The 17026-nt window shown below is 49.5% G+C and overlaps 8 protein-coding genes across 8 annotated transcripts; 4 read left to right on the forward strand and 4 right to left on the reverse strand.

Annotated features, from left to right (window-relative positions):
• Positions 1-483: 483 nt before the first annotated feature.
• BT62DRAFT_1081171 (uncharacterized protein) lies at positions 484-1437 on the forward strand (the record flags this gene model as incomplete). The annotated part of the gene is made up of 7 exons (XM_043179643.1): positions 484-572; positions 662-747; positions 793-862; positions 918-973; positions 1027-1155; positions 1206-1270; positions 1321-1437. 7 exons carry the CDS (start codon positions 484-486, stop codon positions 1435-1437), a joined length of 612 nt encoding a protein of 203 aa, XP_043033491.1.
• A 277-nt stretch (positions 1438-1714) lies between these two features.
• Positions 1715-3214, reverse strand: BT62DRAFT_976268 (putative formate/nitrite transporter; the record flags this gene model as incomplete). Its single annotated transcript, XM_043189224.1, has 13 exons — positions 1715-1877; positions 1935-1960; positions 2014-2063; positions 2109-2136; positions 2187-2213; positions 2265-2297; positions 2349-2430; positions 2492-2546; positions 2602-2655; positions 2707-2773; positions 2819-2861; positions 2915-3051; positions 3110-3214. The coding sequence occupies 13 exons, from the start codon at positions 3212-3214 to the stop codon at positions 1715-1717; spliced, it is 870 nt and encodes a 289-aa protein (XP_043033492.1).
• Positions 3215-3429: 215 nt separating this feature from the next.
• On the reverse strand, positions 3430-6389 carry BT62DRAFT_938424 (uncharacterized protein). Its single transcript, XM_043187541.1, has 7 exons — positions 5987-6389; positions 5644-5926; positions 5054-5596; positions 4069-4999; positions 3939-4023; positions 3838-3888; positions 3430-3793 (listed from the first exon to the last, which is right to left on the reverse strand). The coding sequence occupies exons 1-7, from the start codon at positions 6049-6051 to the stop codon at positions 3532-3534; spliced, it is 2220 nt and encodes a 739-aa protein (XP_043033493.1). The 5' UTR covers positions 6052-6389; the 3' UTR covers positions 3430-3531.
• A 78-nt stretch (positions 6390-6467) lies between these two features.
• Positions 6468-7347, forward strand: BT62DRAFT_957411 (uncharacterized protein). Its single transcript, XM_043188410.1, has 3 exons — positions 6468-6551; positions 6598-6737; positions 6798-7347. Exons 1-3 carry the CDS (start codon positions 6504-6506, stop codon positions 6967-6969), a joined length of 360 nt encoding a protein of 119 aa, XP_043033494.1. The 5' UTR covers positions 6468-6503; the 3' UTR covers positions 6970-7347.
• Positions 7017-7956, reverse strand: BT62DRAFT_976277 (HAD-like protein; the record flags this gene model as incomplete). Its single annotated transcript, XM_043189225.1, has 6 exons — positions 7017-7122; positions 7174-7354; positions 7399-7461; positions 7514-7609; positions 7659-7766; positions 7815-7956. 6 exons carry the CDS (start codon positions 7954-7956, stop codon positions 7017-7019), a joined length of 696 nt encoding a protein of 231 aa, XP_043033495.1.
• Positions 7957-8036: 80 nt separating this feature from the next.
• Positions 8037-10854, forward strand: BT62DRAFT_983248 (uncharacterized protein; the record flags this gene model as incomplete). The annotated part of the gene is made up of 17 exons (XM_043189761.1): positions 8037-8195; positions 8245-8473; positions 8521-8693; positions 8749-8858; positions 8902-9040; positions 9090-9527; positions 9579-9594; positions 9648-9667; positions 9717-9731; positions 9782-10023; positions 10078-10167; positions 10215-10242; positions 10291-10419; positions 10472-10512; positions 10565-10635; positions 10690-10738; positions 10791-10854. 17 exons carry the CDS (start codon positions 8037-8039, stop codon positions 10852-10854), a joined length of 2013 nt encoding a protein of 670 aa, XP_043033496.1.
• Positions 10793-13358, forward strand: BT62DRAFT_1051642 (uncharacterized protein). Its single transcript, XM_043178531.1, has 8 exons — positions 10793-11251; positions 11303-11441; positions 11495-11594; positions 11644-11762; positions 11813-11930; positions 11984-12767; positions 12823-12960; positions 13014-13358. Exons 1-8 carry the CDS (start codon positions 11126-11128, stop codon positions 13056-13058), a joined length of 1569 nt encoding a protein of 522 aa, XP_043033497.1. The 5' UTR covers positions 10793-11125; the 3' UTR covers positions 13059-13358.
• On the reverse strand, positions 13246-16927 carry BT62DRAFT_1013145 (transcription factor; the record flags this gene model as incomplete). Its single annotated transcript, XM_043178016.1, has 19 exons — positions 13246-13591; positions 13649-13934; positions 13988-14147; positions 14201-14227; positions 14282-14550; positions 14600-14646; positions 14694-14788; positions 14839-14914; positions 14968-15078; positions 15130-15294; positions 15348-15672; positions 15724-15865; positions 15934-16088; positions 16146-16221; positions 16272-16553; positions 16606-16666; positions 16718-16787; positions 16846-16855; positions 16913-16927. 19 exons carry the CDS (start codon positions 16925-16927, stop codon positions 13246-13248), a joined length of 2718 nt encoding a protein of 905 aa, XP_043033498.1.
• Positions 16928-17026: the final 99 nt, after the last annotated feature.

Genomic DNA, 17026 nt, shown 5'->3' on the forward strand with positions numbered 1-17026 from the left:
CCTCTTATCTTGGACAGCATAATGATCGTGGTCTCGAAGTCCTACCTATGCCAGCCGTATATGACTAGATTATGAAGGTTGACATTGAACATTGACGTGTGATGGAGCACAACGGAGGCCGGGAAGGATTAGTCAACATGTGAGTGCGCTGAAGGCAAGGTCATATGTTTTGAAAGGATAGCAAAATGATAAGATAATGTCAACTGTCGAACAAATCTCAAGGAGAGAAGGGTGAGCAAATTACAACGAGCAGGAAAGAAGAGTCCACGTACCCTCCAAGGCTATTTTTCCACAGCCTTCGCCTGTGCATTCTTTTTTTGACCTTCTCCTTCTCCTCTTCTTCTTCAACATTGGTGTCGGCGTAGCCCCCACATTTACCATGGGATTTTCCCCTCTAAGCCTCGTCCTGCCGCCTTTCAATGTCTCAGAGACGACAGGACTCGCAGCGAGCCTGAATTTGAAGTTTTATCTTGACTGATTGACATGTCACAGATATGTGTTGCACCAGATTACCTGATGGTTGCCACTGGCGGCGATCATTCGGTTTTGAACAATGTCATCGACGCCTTCAAGTGAGCCTACGACTCCTTTATTTTCAGATGCCCCATCTTTAGAATCAGCATTGTTTGCTCGGATCGTGTCAAAAGCCCCATCTTGACAGAGTCGCCGCGCTTTTAACTCGAACCAAAGGCAAAGCTATCGTTGGGGGAAAGGTGGATGCCGAGAGGCTGAAAATTGAAACCAACAGTACTTGTCGGAATTGGGGCTAATGATGCTGTGATGGAGGGTGAGATTTTGGGCCTATATTTCCTGTCGTCAAAGTTAGCACCTTTGAAGACGTGTGCAATTTTGTATCCAACGGGTGAGCTATTTCTTACACTATCTGATTCCTCTGCCACTCATTCTTATTCGGAAAGAGACCACCCTTTGGTGCTGTATACGTTTACTGAAAACGACGATGTCAAGTCATTGAGTACGTGAATTCCGGCTGCCAGTCAGTCACTTGGGCTAATAACCGACATATAGTACGGGATAATACCACGAGCGGCAACATCGTTTATAACGACACGTTCATTCAGTTGGCAGGTACAGCGCGTCCACGTCTGTCGATTCTGTCTGTTTACAACTTTTCGCCAGGTGTCGGCGAATCGGGCCGTAAGTCGTTTTTGCTATCTATGCTCGCGAGGTGATGAGCTTGAGAACAGACGGCCGCCAAACTACTCGTTACGGATTCGAGTTATTTACGATCATCCATCATTATGCCTTTGGAGTGCGTTACCTAATACATGGCTTTGAATGTGAACTTAGTGTTACCCCTAGGATAGAACCATTCTTCGTTATCCGCCGTACACAGATGGGAACCTGAGGGTGTTGAACCAGGGCATTGATATGAAGGTTCCGACATTCTCCCTCACGGAGGGCATCTTATCACATTAGTGAGTGACGAACATGTAATGGAAATTTGTGATTTTATTGGCTTTTCGTTTTTTACGCCGACTTGAGGAACCAGAATCCTTGCGGGCGACTATCCTTATGACCAAGATATTTTTAGAGTTGTGTAAGGTCGTGTAAAACGATGAGCATCTCTCTTCAGATGTCACCACGACACACTTTTCCAAGGGCTGGATTATGTGTGCCTGTAATCTTCCTCTTAAATGACACAGGATCTTACGGAATCATACAATCGAATACATCCGTGCGTACACTGCAACGATCAAATGCGTTTATCATCCATACTATTCTCTCGGATCGCGGACTCTCCTTTCTCGGCTGCTCTCAATCCATCCGTGTCATAGTCCCTCAGGTAAAAGTACGTTGCTGGGAGCGCGACCAGCAATGCACCCACCATGTTTCCAAGGTAGGCAGCAATTAGAGATCTATACGAACATCAGAACACAGTGCATGCCCCGCCGGTGAGAAGGATCAAAGTTTACTTGCGAATGTACTCGGCCGTGGTGAGCTTCAGCAAGGAATGTGAACAAGAGTATCCCAATTAAAGATAAGAAAGCTCACGTCTGCGCCAAACATGATCCCAAGAGGTACCGAGAACATGTTGGCAACCACTATCGAGGATGAAACATCGACTCTTATCGATGAACTCGACTCACCGTGATCAAACGAGCATGCGACAAAAACCTACCAGAATAGTTGTTAGCGTACGAAGTTTGTTGAATTTCTGGACTTACCCAAATAGGAATCCAAATGGCAACGATCTACAGATGACGGCAAGTTTAGATGAGCCAATTTCAATTGAACGCCCCAACCTTGGATATGGTGTCCCTAGCTCCGGCAGCTTGCTGCGGGGCTAGTGAGAAACCCAACAAGTAGAAGCTGATGATGACACGTACCCAAACTGCAACACATACGAGCCAATTGCATCCGATCCCTCTCAAGAATATCTGGTGCCAGTGGGGATCAGCAGCTTTGTCACTACCGGTTGACGAAGTAAATAGTATCATGTCGGTCCTTAAAGTGGATACAGGAAGCTTACATTGCAAACGTCTGTATATAGGTGGAGTAAGGTTCCGTTGATACAATCCCGCTGTCTGCAACATTATGTGAGCTGCGTAAACGAGGATGGATGAAAGTGTATGTACGTACATTTAACGAGGACGGCTGCGAAGAAGAGGCTCCCCACGAGATTCCCAAAAGTCACTACAGGAGTATCATCATAAGGGCAAAATACAAGGGCCGGAATGTACTTACCGAGGACGAAATTGATGGGGAGACTCCACCATGGGATGGCGCCTTTGATGATAACCATGGGAAATATCTAGCACAGACCAGGAGTGTTGGTCACTGGCACAGGATGACTTACCATCATGTTGCTCGTGAGTAGTTCAAGGCCCTGCAGCACGATCCTGCGAAGAGAGCTGAGGTAAAACCCAAGGCAGCATCAGCACCAGCTACTTACATGACCAAACCGACAGGAAAGACAAAACCACCCAGGATCTTCACGATTCCAGGATCCGACAGTCTCAGCCCAGTCGCTCCGCCAGAGATGACTTCGGACAAGAGGCCGCCAAAGGAGAGCATCACGCCCGCGAGGACCTGCCACGGTGGGTATTATTTATGATAGTAATAGGTCGAACACGGGGCAACGTCATACAGCCTTGAAAAAAATGTTCTCATATCGATCTCTGTGCTTTGCGACGCCGCTCTCGACCATGTACGTCGCGACTTTGGCGGGAGTCAGTGTAGGAGAGGCATCCATGGTGGTTGGTGCAAGAAGGAATTCGGTTCACATGCTTCCAAGGAGAATAATTATACGTCCTCTCCCACCAACTGCATAGACTCCAATGAAGCTTCCAAACATGATGAAAGATTGGTCAGACGACTGGTGTAAAAATAGGTGTGGCTTACCCATATCCCATTTATTTTCTCCACGAGGAAATATTGGACGCGTCGCCGGGCTGTGCCACAGGGTTTCGCCAAGCCATACAGACAAAAAAAACTGAATTACACTTGTAACATAGTAAATGAAAGCAACTATTAAACATTTAACACACGAGCATATAAATATTTGTTGGATCACCGATGGACGCCGACTCTTTTTGCTAGCGGTCCCTTTGGACGATGATCCTGCCTGACACCCCTCCCATCCACCGCAGGAGCAAAGAGCGTCCCCCGATTGTGCAGACTCCTTTCCTTGCGCTTCATATGTGTCGGGGCGGGGAACGGCTCTGGCAAGCCCTGGTCCGGGCCCGCAGAGTAGAATATCTTGGGCTGCCACGCCTCTTGCTCGTCCATGATGCACGAGTTTTTGAATTTTTCGACGAGCGCTTCTTTTCCTCTACGAGGATCAGATCGTATCACGCTGGTAGGAATGGAACGTACTGATAATTGGCATAGCTCATCTGGAGCACCTTTTCGCTGGAGAACATGTTCCTGTTGGGGGTAATCAGCGAGGAGGAAATTCGGAGGACCATAGTGCATGCCATTTTTGTCCCAGTCGCTTCTTGGCGAATAATAATAGATCCTCGACTTGAATAAAGTTGACAAAGGCGTATCCGACATTACACCCTGGGCAGGTGTGAACAGACGCGCATGCAAGGAAAGCAGACACACCATTTTTAAAATCCATCCTGAGATACATAAAGTCAATCCTCCTCTGACACACCTTGTCAATAAAGGACATAAGATCTCTATCTGACATTTTGTTGGGAATATTTTTGATCATGACGGTTGTGCGTGTGTCGCCACCATTCTCGATGAGGGCTAGGTCGAGCTGGTTGCGGGCACCTTGCTGCTCGTCCTTTACAGTGGGATTCGCTTTGTGCAGCGATCGGTTCCTTGATGGGGAAGAAGGCGGCTCCGGGGTCACATCGGTGGGATATTCTGGAACTTGGTTGTGGAAGAAAGCAGGACCAGGGCGCCAAAACTCGGGAGGGAAGGCGGGAGGAGGAGGTGGTCCACCCCAGGAGAGGCCGTTCATGGCTGCCGCAAGACGGTGAGGGTCATCGTAGACCGGGCTGAATCCCAGGACTGGGGAAGTGGGGTACATGGGTCCGGGAGACGTAGGCGGGTAGGGATACGGGGCGGGATAAGGCATCGGCGGGCCATCGTAAATAAAGTCGGGGTGGTGAGCGGCGTAGAACGGGCCTGGCTCGCTGTCAGGGAGTGACGGGCCGGTGTCTTTGGTTGCCGAATGCTCGGATAAATCATCGGACGGCGGCGAGGTGTAGAAAAAGGTAGGCGAGCTCGATGACCAGACAAGAGTGCGGTCGTCATCCTCATCGTCAGGCTTGGCTTGTGTATTAATGGGTGGCGGAAAGACGAACCGCTCACGGGTCTGGGATCGCCGTCCAAAGTGCAGCAAGGTACCTGTCGAGTCTTGCCCACTTGACAACGGTGAAGCGCCATCAGTCCCTTCTGATCGAGGCTCTTCGCGGCCAAATACTTGAAGCTTCATGCCAAAGAGAATCTGACTGTCCAATGCGGTATAGGCAGCGTCAGCGTCACGAAAATCGCAGTACTCGATGTGGTAGTATTTGAAGCACTGGCGGGGGATGTTAGAGGGACGGGACCGTGGGGCAAGGACAGAAAGACCTACCAAGTCGTCATTGAGCGAGTCGACGAGATCGACAGACCGGATGGTACCGAACGATTCAAGCAGCTGCAAGAGGGTGTCAACGTCGACAAGTCGTTTCCGGGAAGTATCATCCTGCTCGTCTACGCCTTGGACGGAGATGTAAAGAGCGGCACTGACAGCCTTGAGGAAATTGGAGTCTCCAGTCAACTGTACTGTCTGGTTTGGGGTGAGATAGCGGCAACGGAACCAGCTGTCGTCGGCACAGACGTCAAGGAGATCTGTGGTACGAGTAGCAAGGAGAGTATGTGCTGCTTCAGCGTGTCTGACATCGAAAAAAGCCAGGATGACGATGCCTTTGGACTGCACATAACGAACAAAGACGCCTTTTATCGGAGAGTCGGTGATGGGCACATTTTTAAAGGTTGAAGACTGTCGCTCGGACTGGCGGTCGTTGGCTGGAGAACGGCTCTCACCTGGCAGCCTGCCGAGTGTTTCTGCAGAGAGATAGGAAGAAAAAAGCTCGCTGAGCGTCTCTGTCTTTACTGTGCGCGAAATGTTGCTAATCTGAGGCGTGTTAGTGACCGGTAGAGGGCGACGAGGCGGGGACTGACCAGAAGGAAGCGAGTCGCGTCGGGATTGGCGCGTTGCCTGGGGGTTGTCGCGTCGTCGAGGGAGTCGGCGGTACGGATGCTGGACGACGGGGTGAGGGGCGGGGTGAGGAGCTTGCTGTGGACATGGGGGCGCGCGTGCTTGGTGTTTGGTGTGTCCGTGAGGATCGGGGACCTGGGAAGGGAGAAGGAGGTGGCGAGGGCGGGCGGGGTGGCAGGTAGATGGAGATTGTGGCGGGGAATGGCATTGAGCTTTGGAGGGAGAGGGCCTGAATGTGGCGGGAACCTAACAAAGGAAAATAAATACATATTTGTTATGCTTTCTCGGAAAAAAAAAAGAGACAACCAGATATTTGGCAAGGACGGGGAATGCTGGAGACGAGGTGGGTGTTCGCGCTTGCGGTTCGCCATGAAGAGAAGTCTGTGTGGTGGCTGGATATAAGGAACAAGGCAATAAACTGGACAGATCTGAAACGAGAATAGAAGAAACCAAGAAGAGTTACAACGTTGCACAACCTTGATTGCATCTAATTCACGTCAGGAATTCGATTCGCGGTCTTCGAAAACGCCGTCGTTGCCGCCAATATTTCAAAATCCTCGAAAATTAACGGAAAAGACAACGTACTCAATAGCCTAAACTGCTCCCTTTCCCAGCGATTTTCGTCCCGTACACGTCACTGCCGCCCAGCATGTTCCCTTCCAACGTCGGACATGAGCCGCCTTTACGCCGCCATATCGGATACCAGACGACGATTCCGAGCATGGAACACGAGTTGTAGTAATAATCAAAGTCGAATTTTAACTCGAACGGCAATTTAGCTGTGTCATGTGATCGTACGTGCCTTTTCTTTCTCCTTCCCACCATGCCGCTCTATGAAATGGTCTGCATTGCTGCCCATAACCAGGAATATGTATGTCCACTAGTCCAACCCTAACCCAGAACTAACTTTTTCCTAGGCCCGCATAAAAGCTCTCGTCTCCCTGACCGCCAGCCACATCATGAATGCTGGCGGCGTTGTCCGTAAAATAGAGTCCTGGGGCACCCACGTTTTACCTCATCGCATGCACCGCCACAGCGTCACTCATAAACTCGGAGAGTCAGTATCCAGCTTCCTTTCTTTTTCTTTCCTTCTTTCTTTTCTCTAATATTGTTGCAGCTACTGGTCCCTTCATTTTGACACCTCGCCCCGTACCCTACGTTCTCTTAATCGCGTCCTCCGTCAGGACCCCCTTGTCGTTCGCTGGACCATCCTCAGGCAGGGCCAGAAAATCGAAGACGTCGCCGCAAAAGGCCGTAGTCTCATCCATCCAGGCGATCAGTTCCTGTAGCCGAACCTTCCCCGAACCCGTGGAGGTCGGCCGCGTACATTTTACGTTTATACTCTATGTTTACGACGATCTATCCATGGCAGTACTTGATTCACTTGCTCCCCTCGAACCAACAAACTTTCCATCCCAGCTTCACGCCCGCCGTAGTAGTCACTGTATTCTGCTGTCAGAGACCCCTCTCTTACCGTACATTTGTCATCTCACCATTCCAGCTCGTCTCCAATGTGAAGGCATTCACCCAGCTCTATTGGCGGATCCGTATTTTGATTAACTGCCTCCAATGTCCGGATAAATATCGCCTTGGACGGCTTCTCAACACCCTCTTCTTCGCTCAGAATAATCGGATCCAGATATTTGGGAAACCCGAGGTCATGGAGCACAGATCCTGTCCACATGTCAGCAGAGAATATCATCAATCTCGACACGCACGAGTTCGTGAATCCGAGTTGCTAATGACAGCCGTTCGGATGTTACGAGAATGCAGCTCTTCAACTGAAATAGTGTGAGATTATATAGTACCCAAAGCGCCATAGTGCAAACGAACGAAGGGGAATAGCATCGTCATACGCCTTGTATCCTTCCCGTGAGCTGAATCGGTGCATAAGTGCGTGTACGATATCCTCCAAAGACTTGTCCAGAGCTGCTGACTGTAAGCTGCCATGTCGTCTTCCATCAACAAACGGCTTTACCAGCAGAATCAGCCTTTGCGCCCAATGCCGTCCTGCGTATCACCTCTGACCACCACCCATTGCTGCCCTTGTCGTATGCCGGTCGTTCCTTCTTCAGCGCCGCCAGTGCTGCATACCTCGTTACAACACTTGCCAATTGCGATAGAGACAACTCACCTGTTTTGAAAGAGGACTTCACAGCGTCGGGGTCGAGCTCACCAAGGAAGGGCTTGAATGCGCGTGCATATTGGACGTGGACGGGTTCTCTGAGGTTTATTAGCGTGAAGAGAGCGTCAAAGGTGACGAGTCGGATAGACATTGTCAATCGGGCCGCAATCCCGATGCAAAACACACATCGGGTATCCGGACCGAACATCTGCCTTGCTGGCTGTCACGGTCATGACCTGGTTGGTACCGTTTCTCCTCGCTGGTACTCTTATCGCAGCCAAGCCTCCAAAGGATGCTTGTGCAGAAATCGCAGACAAGAAATGGGTTACGCCTATCCAGGCCAGAGCTTGCCTCTCTCTGGCTGGCGTCGACCCTGTACTAAAGGCCAATGTACGCTCACACGCCGATATTCAGCAAACAAATACTCACCTTTTCGTAGACCATCGAGGTCCTGAACAAGACCCTTGCTTTCCATACCTCAGTCAACTACCAGATCCAAGCACCGGAGCCCTTCCAACATGACGTGCACGAAGATCTCCACGCCGACCTCGCCAGGATCGCGTTCCAGGATAATCACACTTCCGAGTTTGACCTCCATCTCGACCTCTTCCGTACTTTTAAACGCGTCAACGATGGGCACTGTGTCGTGTTGAATTACTGCTACGACTGTCAGTTCCTTTCGGCTAAAATTTAGTACAAGGCTCACTCGGTACAGCACTCTACGTATCCTACCTCCCGACACCTCTCGTGCTTCTTTCCGACACCGCGGGCGCACAACATGTCCATATAGCCCCAGAGGCTTTCTCCGTCGCCTCGACAGAATTCGGTGACGAGATCGACTATTGGCAGAAACGATTACCCGGGACGCTCAAAGGGAAGCTCGAGTCCGTCAGTCCTTCATCTCTTACCCGGCATTGTCTATCACTGAATAATTGCTATTTAGCTCTCTGGGGCTCGAGTCCTCCTTATTGATGGCCAAGACCCATTTGTCGCTGTCAACGTCAATGCGCAAGTTACGGGAAGCTATCAATCATTCGGCACCCGTCAAAATTCGTGCGTGCATTACTAATTCCTGACTTGGTGCTCATGACCATAGTTTCTTCTCCTCGTACCACCGTGGCCGCGACGGTTGGGAGTACGTGATGGGAAACTTTGCCCAACAGACGCATCCCCTCGTAGATGCTGTCGAGCTCACAATCCTGCGTGTGAATAGCACATCCATTGACACCGTCACAGTGCGTTTCCCTCTATGACGACGCGTCTTTATTCAAATTCTTTATCCAGATCCCTTATAGGTCTCGCTTTGGCTCCGGCTCGAAGAATTTCACCGATTTTCAATCCTATCGAGCGAACAACTGCCTTGCGGGGAAACATACTAACGGCTACGATGCATACGATAGTTTTGACGTTGAAAGACCGATAGCTTACTTCCAACAGCAACCTCCCGTGGATCCCAGAGACGTGCGAAGACATCCGATGAATGTGATCGTGGATGCTGTTCCGCCGACAGACATCAAGCTACCAGAAGAGCTACAACCCACTCCACCGGCACTGAATGAGAGCTATAGTGTGGCACAGTTTTATCTGCTTAATGACAAGACCACAGGGGTGCTTGCTCTGGGAAGCTTCTCCGCTCAGAGTTTCTCGACCTTCCAGTCCAGCCTGCTGTCGGGTCTGAACAGCCTCAAGTCATTGGGGGCTAAACGTCTAGTTGTAGACGTGGTTTGTATCTTGATTATAATCATTGTCCATATATTTACTAAACAAATGTAGACGAACAACGGCGGCGGTATGTAGTCTTTTATGACAAGTAAATCTTGTGATGTTCATTTTATTGTGCAGGATACATTTGCATTGCCCATGTCAGTATTACTTTATGTACCAGTTAGTTGGCTACTAATGTCCTTGCAGTGGCTTCACCGCATTGTAACGTACCGACAGCTCTGCAGGTAGGTCTGATGATTGACTATCCGAAGATCATAGGTCCCAAAGAATCTACCGAGCCTCAAGCAGGTCTGGACAGTAAAACACGCGCCGGACCTCTGGCCCAGTTAATCGTCAAAAAGATCCTGGACGGTGCCGATCCGGAGGAGCTGCTTTCTTATAGCCCTCAACAATGGACGAATGCCTCTCACATACCATTCCCAGCTGACTCTGACTGGCTTCATCCTGTGGTCAATCTAAATATTAACGGGCGAGCTGATGCGTTCAGTCCTAGGTTGGTAGGGCTCATTGTTCCTATTTGCAGCCGATGATGATTTTGTCTGTTCAGGCTGGGACAAGAGTGCCAGCCGTTCAGTGAAGATCCTCCTGTGGATCCCTTATTTAAACCCCACGAGGTTGTGATCGTGTCAAATGGGAGGCAAGTGTAAAAGATATCTATCTTGACTATATGTGACAGGCTTGTAGATGCGCAAGTTCCTGCTCGCTCTTCAGTGTAAGTCCTTCCTTCTACAGCGTTTCCATGATATGAATTCTGAGCCAGATAACAATGTCCAAGCTTGATGGTGTCAAAACTGTGGTCGTCGGTGGGAAGAAGGACACGCCTCAAGAATACTGTGGAACAGTCGGCGGTCAATCCACGGATTTTTCGACCATCGACACCGAGATCAGGGTGATGCAGAACGCTCTGTTGTAAAATAACTAAAAGACCTTAGTCGTTTTAGACAACGCACTTGAAGAATCACACACTTGCTCCACCAGACCTGTTAGCTTTCCTGACTTTGATCAGCTGTTTTCGAGATTGACGATACTGATAGACTCACGAATACCGTGCAAGGGATCACATGGAGACTTGGGTTCGGAATTGACGACCCCGAGGAGCCAGAGGGTACGTCTGTCTCTGTTTGTAATGCCGCGAAATTGACTTTGATTTGAACTTCAGAGTGGCAGGGTCATCCCGCGGATCTCAACTTGCCACTAACGGAAGCCATGTAGGTCCTTATTTTTTTTTTTTGCTTTTGTTGCATGTGAGCGACCTAATAGTGTCAACAAACCGATGGAAATTTGGGAGACAGTGGTTAGAGAGGTGTTTGAAGGAGTTGCCTGAATTTTTTAGTTGATTTTCTGTTATTTTTGGACAGTTCAGCCACGTGAAATGATGTCAGTGCGTAGGGCCAGCTTGTTACTGTTACGATCCTACCGCCGCGTTCTTTCGTCCTTGCGTACTGTGCTCAGCCTATTCTTCACCTCTTTTCTGATCTTCCTCGATATCCATTTACGTTGGAAACCGTTGTTTACTAGACACCAGCATCAATCAATCCTATTCAATCAGCATTTCCACGGACCCCGCACTTTTTACTACTACTACCCTTATCATCATGGACGAAATCATTCCTGGCCTATGGGTAGGAGACCTCCCAAGCGCCCTCAATGTCGAGCTGTTGAAGCAAAACCACATCTTCAGCATTCTCTCTGCGATGCGTGGCCGAATAACTATACACGAGGTGCGTGTGGATGCTGTAAAGCCTTGACGCTCGTTTCTCACTCAAGGTTAGACTTTTGTTCGCCATCAAATCTTACTTGACGATACGGAAGAAGCAGACATCATGATTCATTTTCTCCCTTCGATAACCTTCATCCAGGCTGAACTGGACAAGGGCCGGAGCGTGTTGGTGCATTGCCAGGCTGGAATGAGTGAGTGCTGGTACTCTAACCATGGTGGATCGTACGCAGGATTTTTTCTCTAGGCCGCAGCGTCACGCTTGTGGCAGCATATCTCATGTATACTCGACATCTATCGCCCGAGGCGGCGTTGGAGCTCATCAGGAAGTCGCGACCGAATATTGAGTATGTTTGCTTGTCTTCTATGATGCCGTTGTATGCTCACTGCCAATAGTCCCAACCCTGGATTCCTGGTGCAGCTGGAGCTATTTCACAAGGCCTCATTCAGGATATCACGCAAAGACAAGGCGACTCGAATGTTCTATATGGAACGAGCAACAGAGGAGGTCATGAGTAAGAACAATCCATATTCTTCCGCCCTCGCCCTAACTGTTATTTCCCAGACGGCGACGGAACTCTACCACCTACCGACATGTTTGCCAAATTCCCTCGCACACCATCTGACTCGACGCCCACTACGCCGGGAGGTCCGCGACGGCGTATACGCTGCAAAATGTGCAGGTAAGATTCTCGTATGTACAGTTGTCAGCATCCCTATCCATCCATTGAATCAGGCAGGAGCTGGCAGCAAGAGAGCATATGCTAGATCACGGTCAACTTGGCCCAGCAACTCCAGCATCTCAGACTCCAGCTGGGTCACGACGATCATCAACCAACCAATCACTTTCTCGGCATTCGTCCATTGGTCAATCACGACCAAGGCTTGGTTCGAACAGTGATATCCACCCTAGGCGACCGCCGCAATTATCTTTCGGTGGACTTGGCGACTCACTCTCAATGTCAGCGCTAGAGACCGATGACCCCATTGAGGATGATGGTGGGAACACCGCGAAACCTTGCCCTACTTTTCCACAGCCCCGGGTTTCTGGAGGAGGAGAAATTCGAAAACGGCCATTTACCAATCTGCCAAGGAGCCTAATGGACTCGCTCTCCATATCTGCGCTTGAAACCGAAGACGATGACGAGATAGATCTGTCCACTGTAGCAAAGACAGACCTTACACCTGCAAATAATGCGGGAGTCCCGTCGATAGATGCTGCAACCATGCTGGGACGCTGTCTTTCTGATGCGGTCATCGCATTGTCACCTTCTGACACGGAACCGGGGCAACCGCCTTCTGCGCCTCAAAATGGGACCTCCGGAGCCGAAACGACGCAATTCTCGAGTCCCGGTGACCTGGCAGCACAGCTACATGCTAATCCTAAGTTGGCTGCGTTACGCACCCCCATCGCAATGGGAATGACCCCGATTCAGACAAATACTACTAGATCAAATACCAGCACAAGCAGTCCGCCTATTCTAATGAATCCCAAATGCTCTGGCTACTTCGTGGAACCTGTAAGCTGTCGGTAAGAGCATGCTGGCATTCCCCTTCTGATGCATATCCGGACAGATGAAATGGATGGAGCCGTTCTTGAAGAGTGGCGAAATGGCTGGAAAGATTATCTGCCCTAACAAGAAGTGTGGTGCAAAACTTGGTAACTTCGACTGGGCTGGGGTTTGCTGTGGGTGTAAAACATGGGTAACTCCTGTAAGCAACATATCTTTCAATGCTGCACGCGAGCAATGACTTATGCCTGTCAGGGATTCTGTATCAATCGCTCCAAAGTTGATGAGATAGTCCACTGATTCGAGCACTGTAGTGGTTGTACTATCCAACACATTCCAAATCTCACATAGACCAATTACCGGTTCTTCGGCACGTCGGGTCACAGGAAGATGCTCGAATTATTGAGAAGGCAAGAATTTTAAAAACTTGATTCATTGATGGCAAGTATAATCAACGATGCCATCATGACGACTCCCCTACTCATCTTTACTCATCGTCTTCTTCGACGTCCCCGAATTCGAACATACCAAGGCGCTCGCGCTTGGCTTCCTGAACAGATGACTGAAAGTTTTTGAGGAGCTGTGGATATGAATGCAAGTATCGGCATTTGCGATCTATAATCGCTAGTCCATCACGCAGGAGATCCGCATTGATGCATGATAAGGAGTCTTGGGCAGAAGCAGGATCCAAGGGATCTATGAGTCGGAGATGAAGGAGCGCGCCTTCTTGCTGATCGATGTTGGCAATCAACTTGCGACCCTCACATAGGCCACGGAAACGCTCGATTGCCTCTGTGTGATAGTCACTATTGGGGTCGACAAGTTTCACAAAACTAGTAGATAACAAGGGTAAACGATGAATCAATCAAAGGGGGAGCGAAGACACGTACCTGAGTCGCGCCTCGTGCGCTTGACCTGGCAAGTTTCGGAACCGAGCATCGAGGGGTCTAATGTTGGTAAAGGATACGGTATCCTGATTTCCGTAGTCAATGAAGGTCACCTCTGCTTCCTTTTTTATTGGCGAGGCTCGGCGGATTTTTGCGCGGTACCATGAACCATCCGAGAATTTGGCTGAGACCAGGTCGCCGCTTTTCGGGACGAAACCAGCCGGTACGACGGTGGCGGTCTGATGGTAGGCAGAAAAGTCTCGCATGAGTTCTCGCAACGACGCGATACCTGCCGGATTATGCATCAGGACCAAAAGCACCAAGAACAAGGACGCCTCAAACCTTCGGAGCTGAGAATTTGTACAGAGAATCCAAATCCATTTTTTGTCCGAATGTCGCTAACAATGACATCTTGATACTGGGTCTTCAGAGCTCCCGACCCGTCGTCCTCAGCAACAGCCTCTGCTTCTTGCTGTGCATTTTCGTCGTAATCCTTCCATAGCTACAGGAAAGGGTGTTCAGTACCTCAACGGAGTAGCATGGAACAGAGCTTACATTACGTTTCACAGCCTTTGCCTCAGCCTAGAAATGGGAGACATGAACAGAGAAGGAAACCATCACAGGGGCCCGACTAACCTCAGCGTCATATAAATTCCGTGCCCATGGTAAAGCCTCTGCAGAAAATGAATGGACATTAGCCAACCCTTCTCTTACGAGTGTGATCGCGGCGTTCTCCGTTTTGTTCAAATACAGGGAACCAATGAAACCACCGGATTTATCGATGGTATCCACCTCGATTTCAACGTCGCGCTGCATGTATCTCCGTGTCGCGAATGCAAAGGCTTCGGCGCCGGATGGTTCACTTTTTTCTGACGCATTCCGTGCAGTTCGGGGTGCGCGAATACCTGATTTATGGTTGGCTTGATCGGATATACGAAAAGCAGCGAGACGTACCACCAAGGACCAAAGTCAGGGTCTGATTGTCCTTGGGAAGGAAGATCCTGTCATAGCGTTCAGAGGAAGACACCGTGGTAGATAAATATCATACTTGAAGCGTGACCCCGCCGCGACATAATCAACGACTGCAGGTATACGACCCAATCTCTTGAAACCGTTGAGGAATTGATTGGCACGCAAATGGGTCTAAGAGAATGGTCACGATCGGTTGCCATTTGTTGAAAAGCTTCGGCTACCTCTGATATATTCAGCGGCTGCTTGGGAGGAGGGATGTCTTTCCCGGAATGGATACCTCGGGCCTCAGTAGATGCCCTGAAAAGGATTTGAGAGAAGCAGACATAAACGAAAGAACGAAATCTGCATACGTCTGTTCAGCCGCCATTAGTTTGTCGTAATCCGATGATCGATCTTCGTCGTCTCTTTTATGGCGTACGACACTGGCGTAACCCCTCTCTACTAATTGTTCTGCTACGTTTCTGACAGAAAACCGGTCGACAACAACAAGTCACATTGAGGGAACGACATACACGTTTTGGTTGCCATATCGAATTGTGGCACATTCACGCTCGTCATACTCCCCCTCGCGGGGGCGAACAAAATCGATCGTGACGCGAACATGTTTGCCAATAAGTTTTTTGCGCAAAAACTCTTTGGCTTCCTGGGCATAGGAGGCTTGTTTGGGATCTGCAAGTCTAGAACAATGGAGTACATGAGCATGAGGCCTTTCTGAGCACCAGAAATTTACTTTGGCCCTCTTGTCGAACTTAATTGGAGCTTCCGTTCTTTACCAGTATCCTTTTCAACGACGGATATTTGGTCCCCGTTCCAGACTCGGATTACGGTGGCCTCAAATACTCGGTTATTCCCGTCCGCAGCGCCGCCGTTAGTTTTCGACGTAGAAGGCGCTACGCCGGCGTACAGACATGCATGCATTTCTTTTGCAACTTTCTCAGCTGCCCGTAGCCGTTCCATTCCGCCGCTACTTGACAACATGCCGGCATGCCAGTCGACGATGCGTGCCAGCCCCGCTGCAACTAGAAATTCGGCGACATTTCCGGCCGGATGTAGAACTGACGTAGACATAAGTTTTGCAACATGAATTTTGGCACATTTGAACGAACCTTTGCCAATAAAGATGCTGGCTGTTGCGGGTGCACTACCAATGGCACCAATTTGGAATGGTGTTGCAGTTGACGTCGGTAGAGACAATATTTGAACACGTACGGGACGTTGAAGAAGGCGAGACTCAGTGAAGAACTTTGCCTGCTCAGACATATATTCATCAATAAAAACCACAGGAGGGTACATGACAAAGTTGTGATATAACCCACTTCTTCTCCCCATGGCTCCGAAGATTCTTCTGGTTTACTTGCAACACGAGGACTACGAACGCCCGCCAAGGCGATGTTGACGATCTGATGTTCTCCATCGGGCATGAGCAGACGCGTTCGTAGAGTAGTACCGTCCCGAACTTGTTCCACGATGGCTAGAAAAAGTGAATAAGTTAGACAAGGTGGATTGGCCTAGAAAAATGGGTTTGTACCGTCCAATGATTTTCCTTTCCATTCCGAAACAAAACTCTGAGAATCGGTAGGCATTGTGTGATGGACGACGCGGGCCTGTGGATACATCGGTGACTGATGATCCGAAATATGCGTGCTGTACACACCTTGGGACCATGCGGATTCCATAAACCTTTGCCAGCTGACTTGGCTTCATTCTCAAGCTCGCGTTTGCGCGCGTCTTCGTCATTAGGTTCGCGTTTGATTTCTTTAACTTTGGCCCATCCGTTTCTGAGTAGTTCTGATGCGACGTCGACTCCGCCAATCTCAGCTGTGCCAAAGTCGCGTGGAATATCCTCATTGGGCGGCAAAGAATGTGTAGACGTGAATGAGATTTCCTTTCCTACGGCGAAAGCTCGTAGGAACTCGCGAGATTCGAACGCCCAAGGCTAAGAGACGATGAATTAGCACGTTCACATGGAAACAAGAGTGACCCCACACCTCATCCTCCCTAGTAGAGGAGCCCATACGAGGAGCTCCTACATCGGCGAGATGGAGAATTCTGTATGGCGTCACAAGACACGTCGGCGGGAGAATACAAAAGGAAACACACCTCTCTTTTGGAGGCTGTCCCTGAGGGCCGGGACGACCACGAAGCACAAGAGAATCACCAGAAATGACGGCTGATGCAGAGAAAACCAATGAAAATCAAAACGCCAGAATGAAACAGAATAGCTTCACATTTCACGATCTAAGGCGGGATAAAAACGCATGACACAAGATGAAGAAAGATCCGGATTGGACGTACAGCTTTCATGGACATGGTAGGGAATCAAGAACGACGGAAGTGTAGCGCGAAGAAAAACAAGAATTGAGTGCAGTGAATGGAGTAACAAATGAACAAATGATTTCCAATTTTTTG

This window comes from Guyanagaster necrorhizus (genome assembly GCF_019112545.1).
Source record: "Guyanagaster necrorhizus MCA 3950 unplaced genomic scaffold BT62scaffold_56, whole genome shotgun sequence".
Classification (NCBI taxonomy): domain Eukaryota; kingdom Fungi; phylum Basidiomycota; class Agaricomycetes; order Agaricales; family Physalacriaceae; genus Guyanagaster; species Guyanagaster necrorhizus.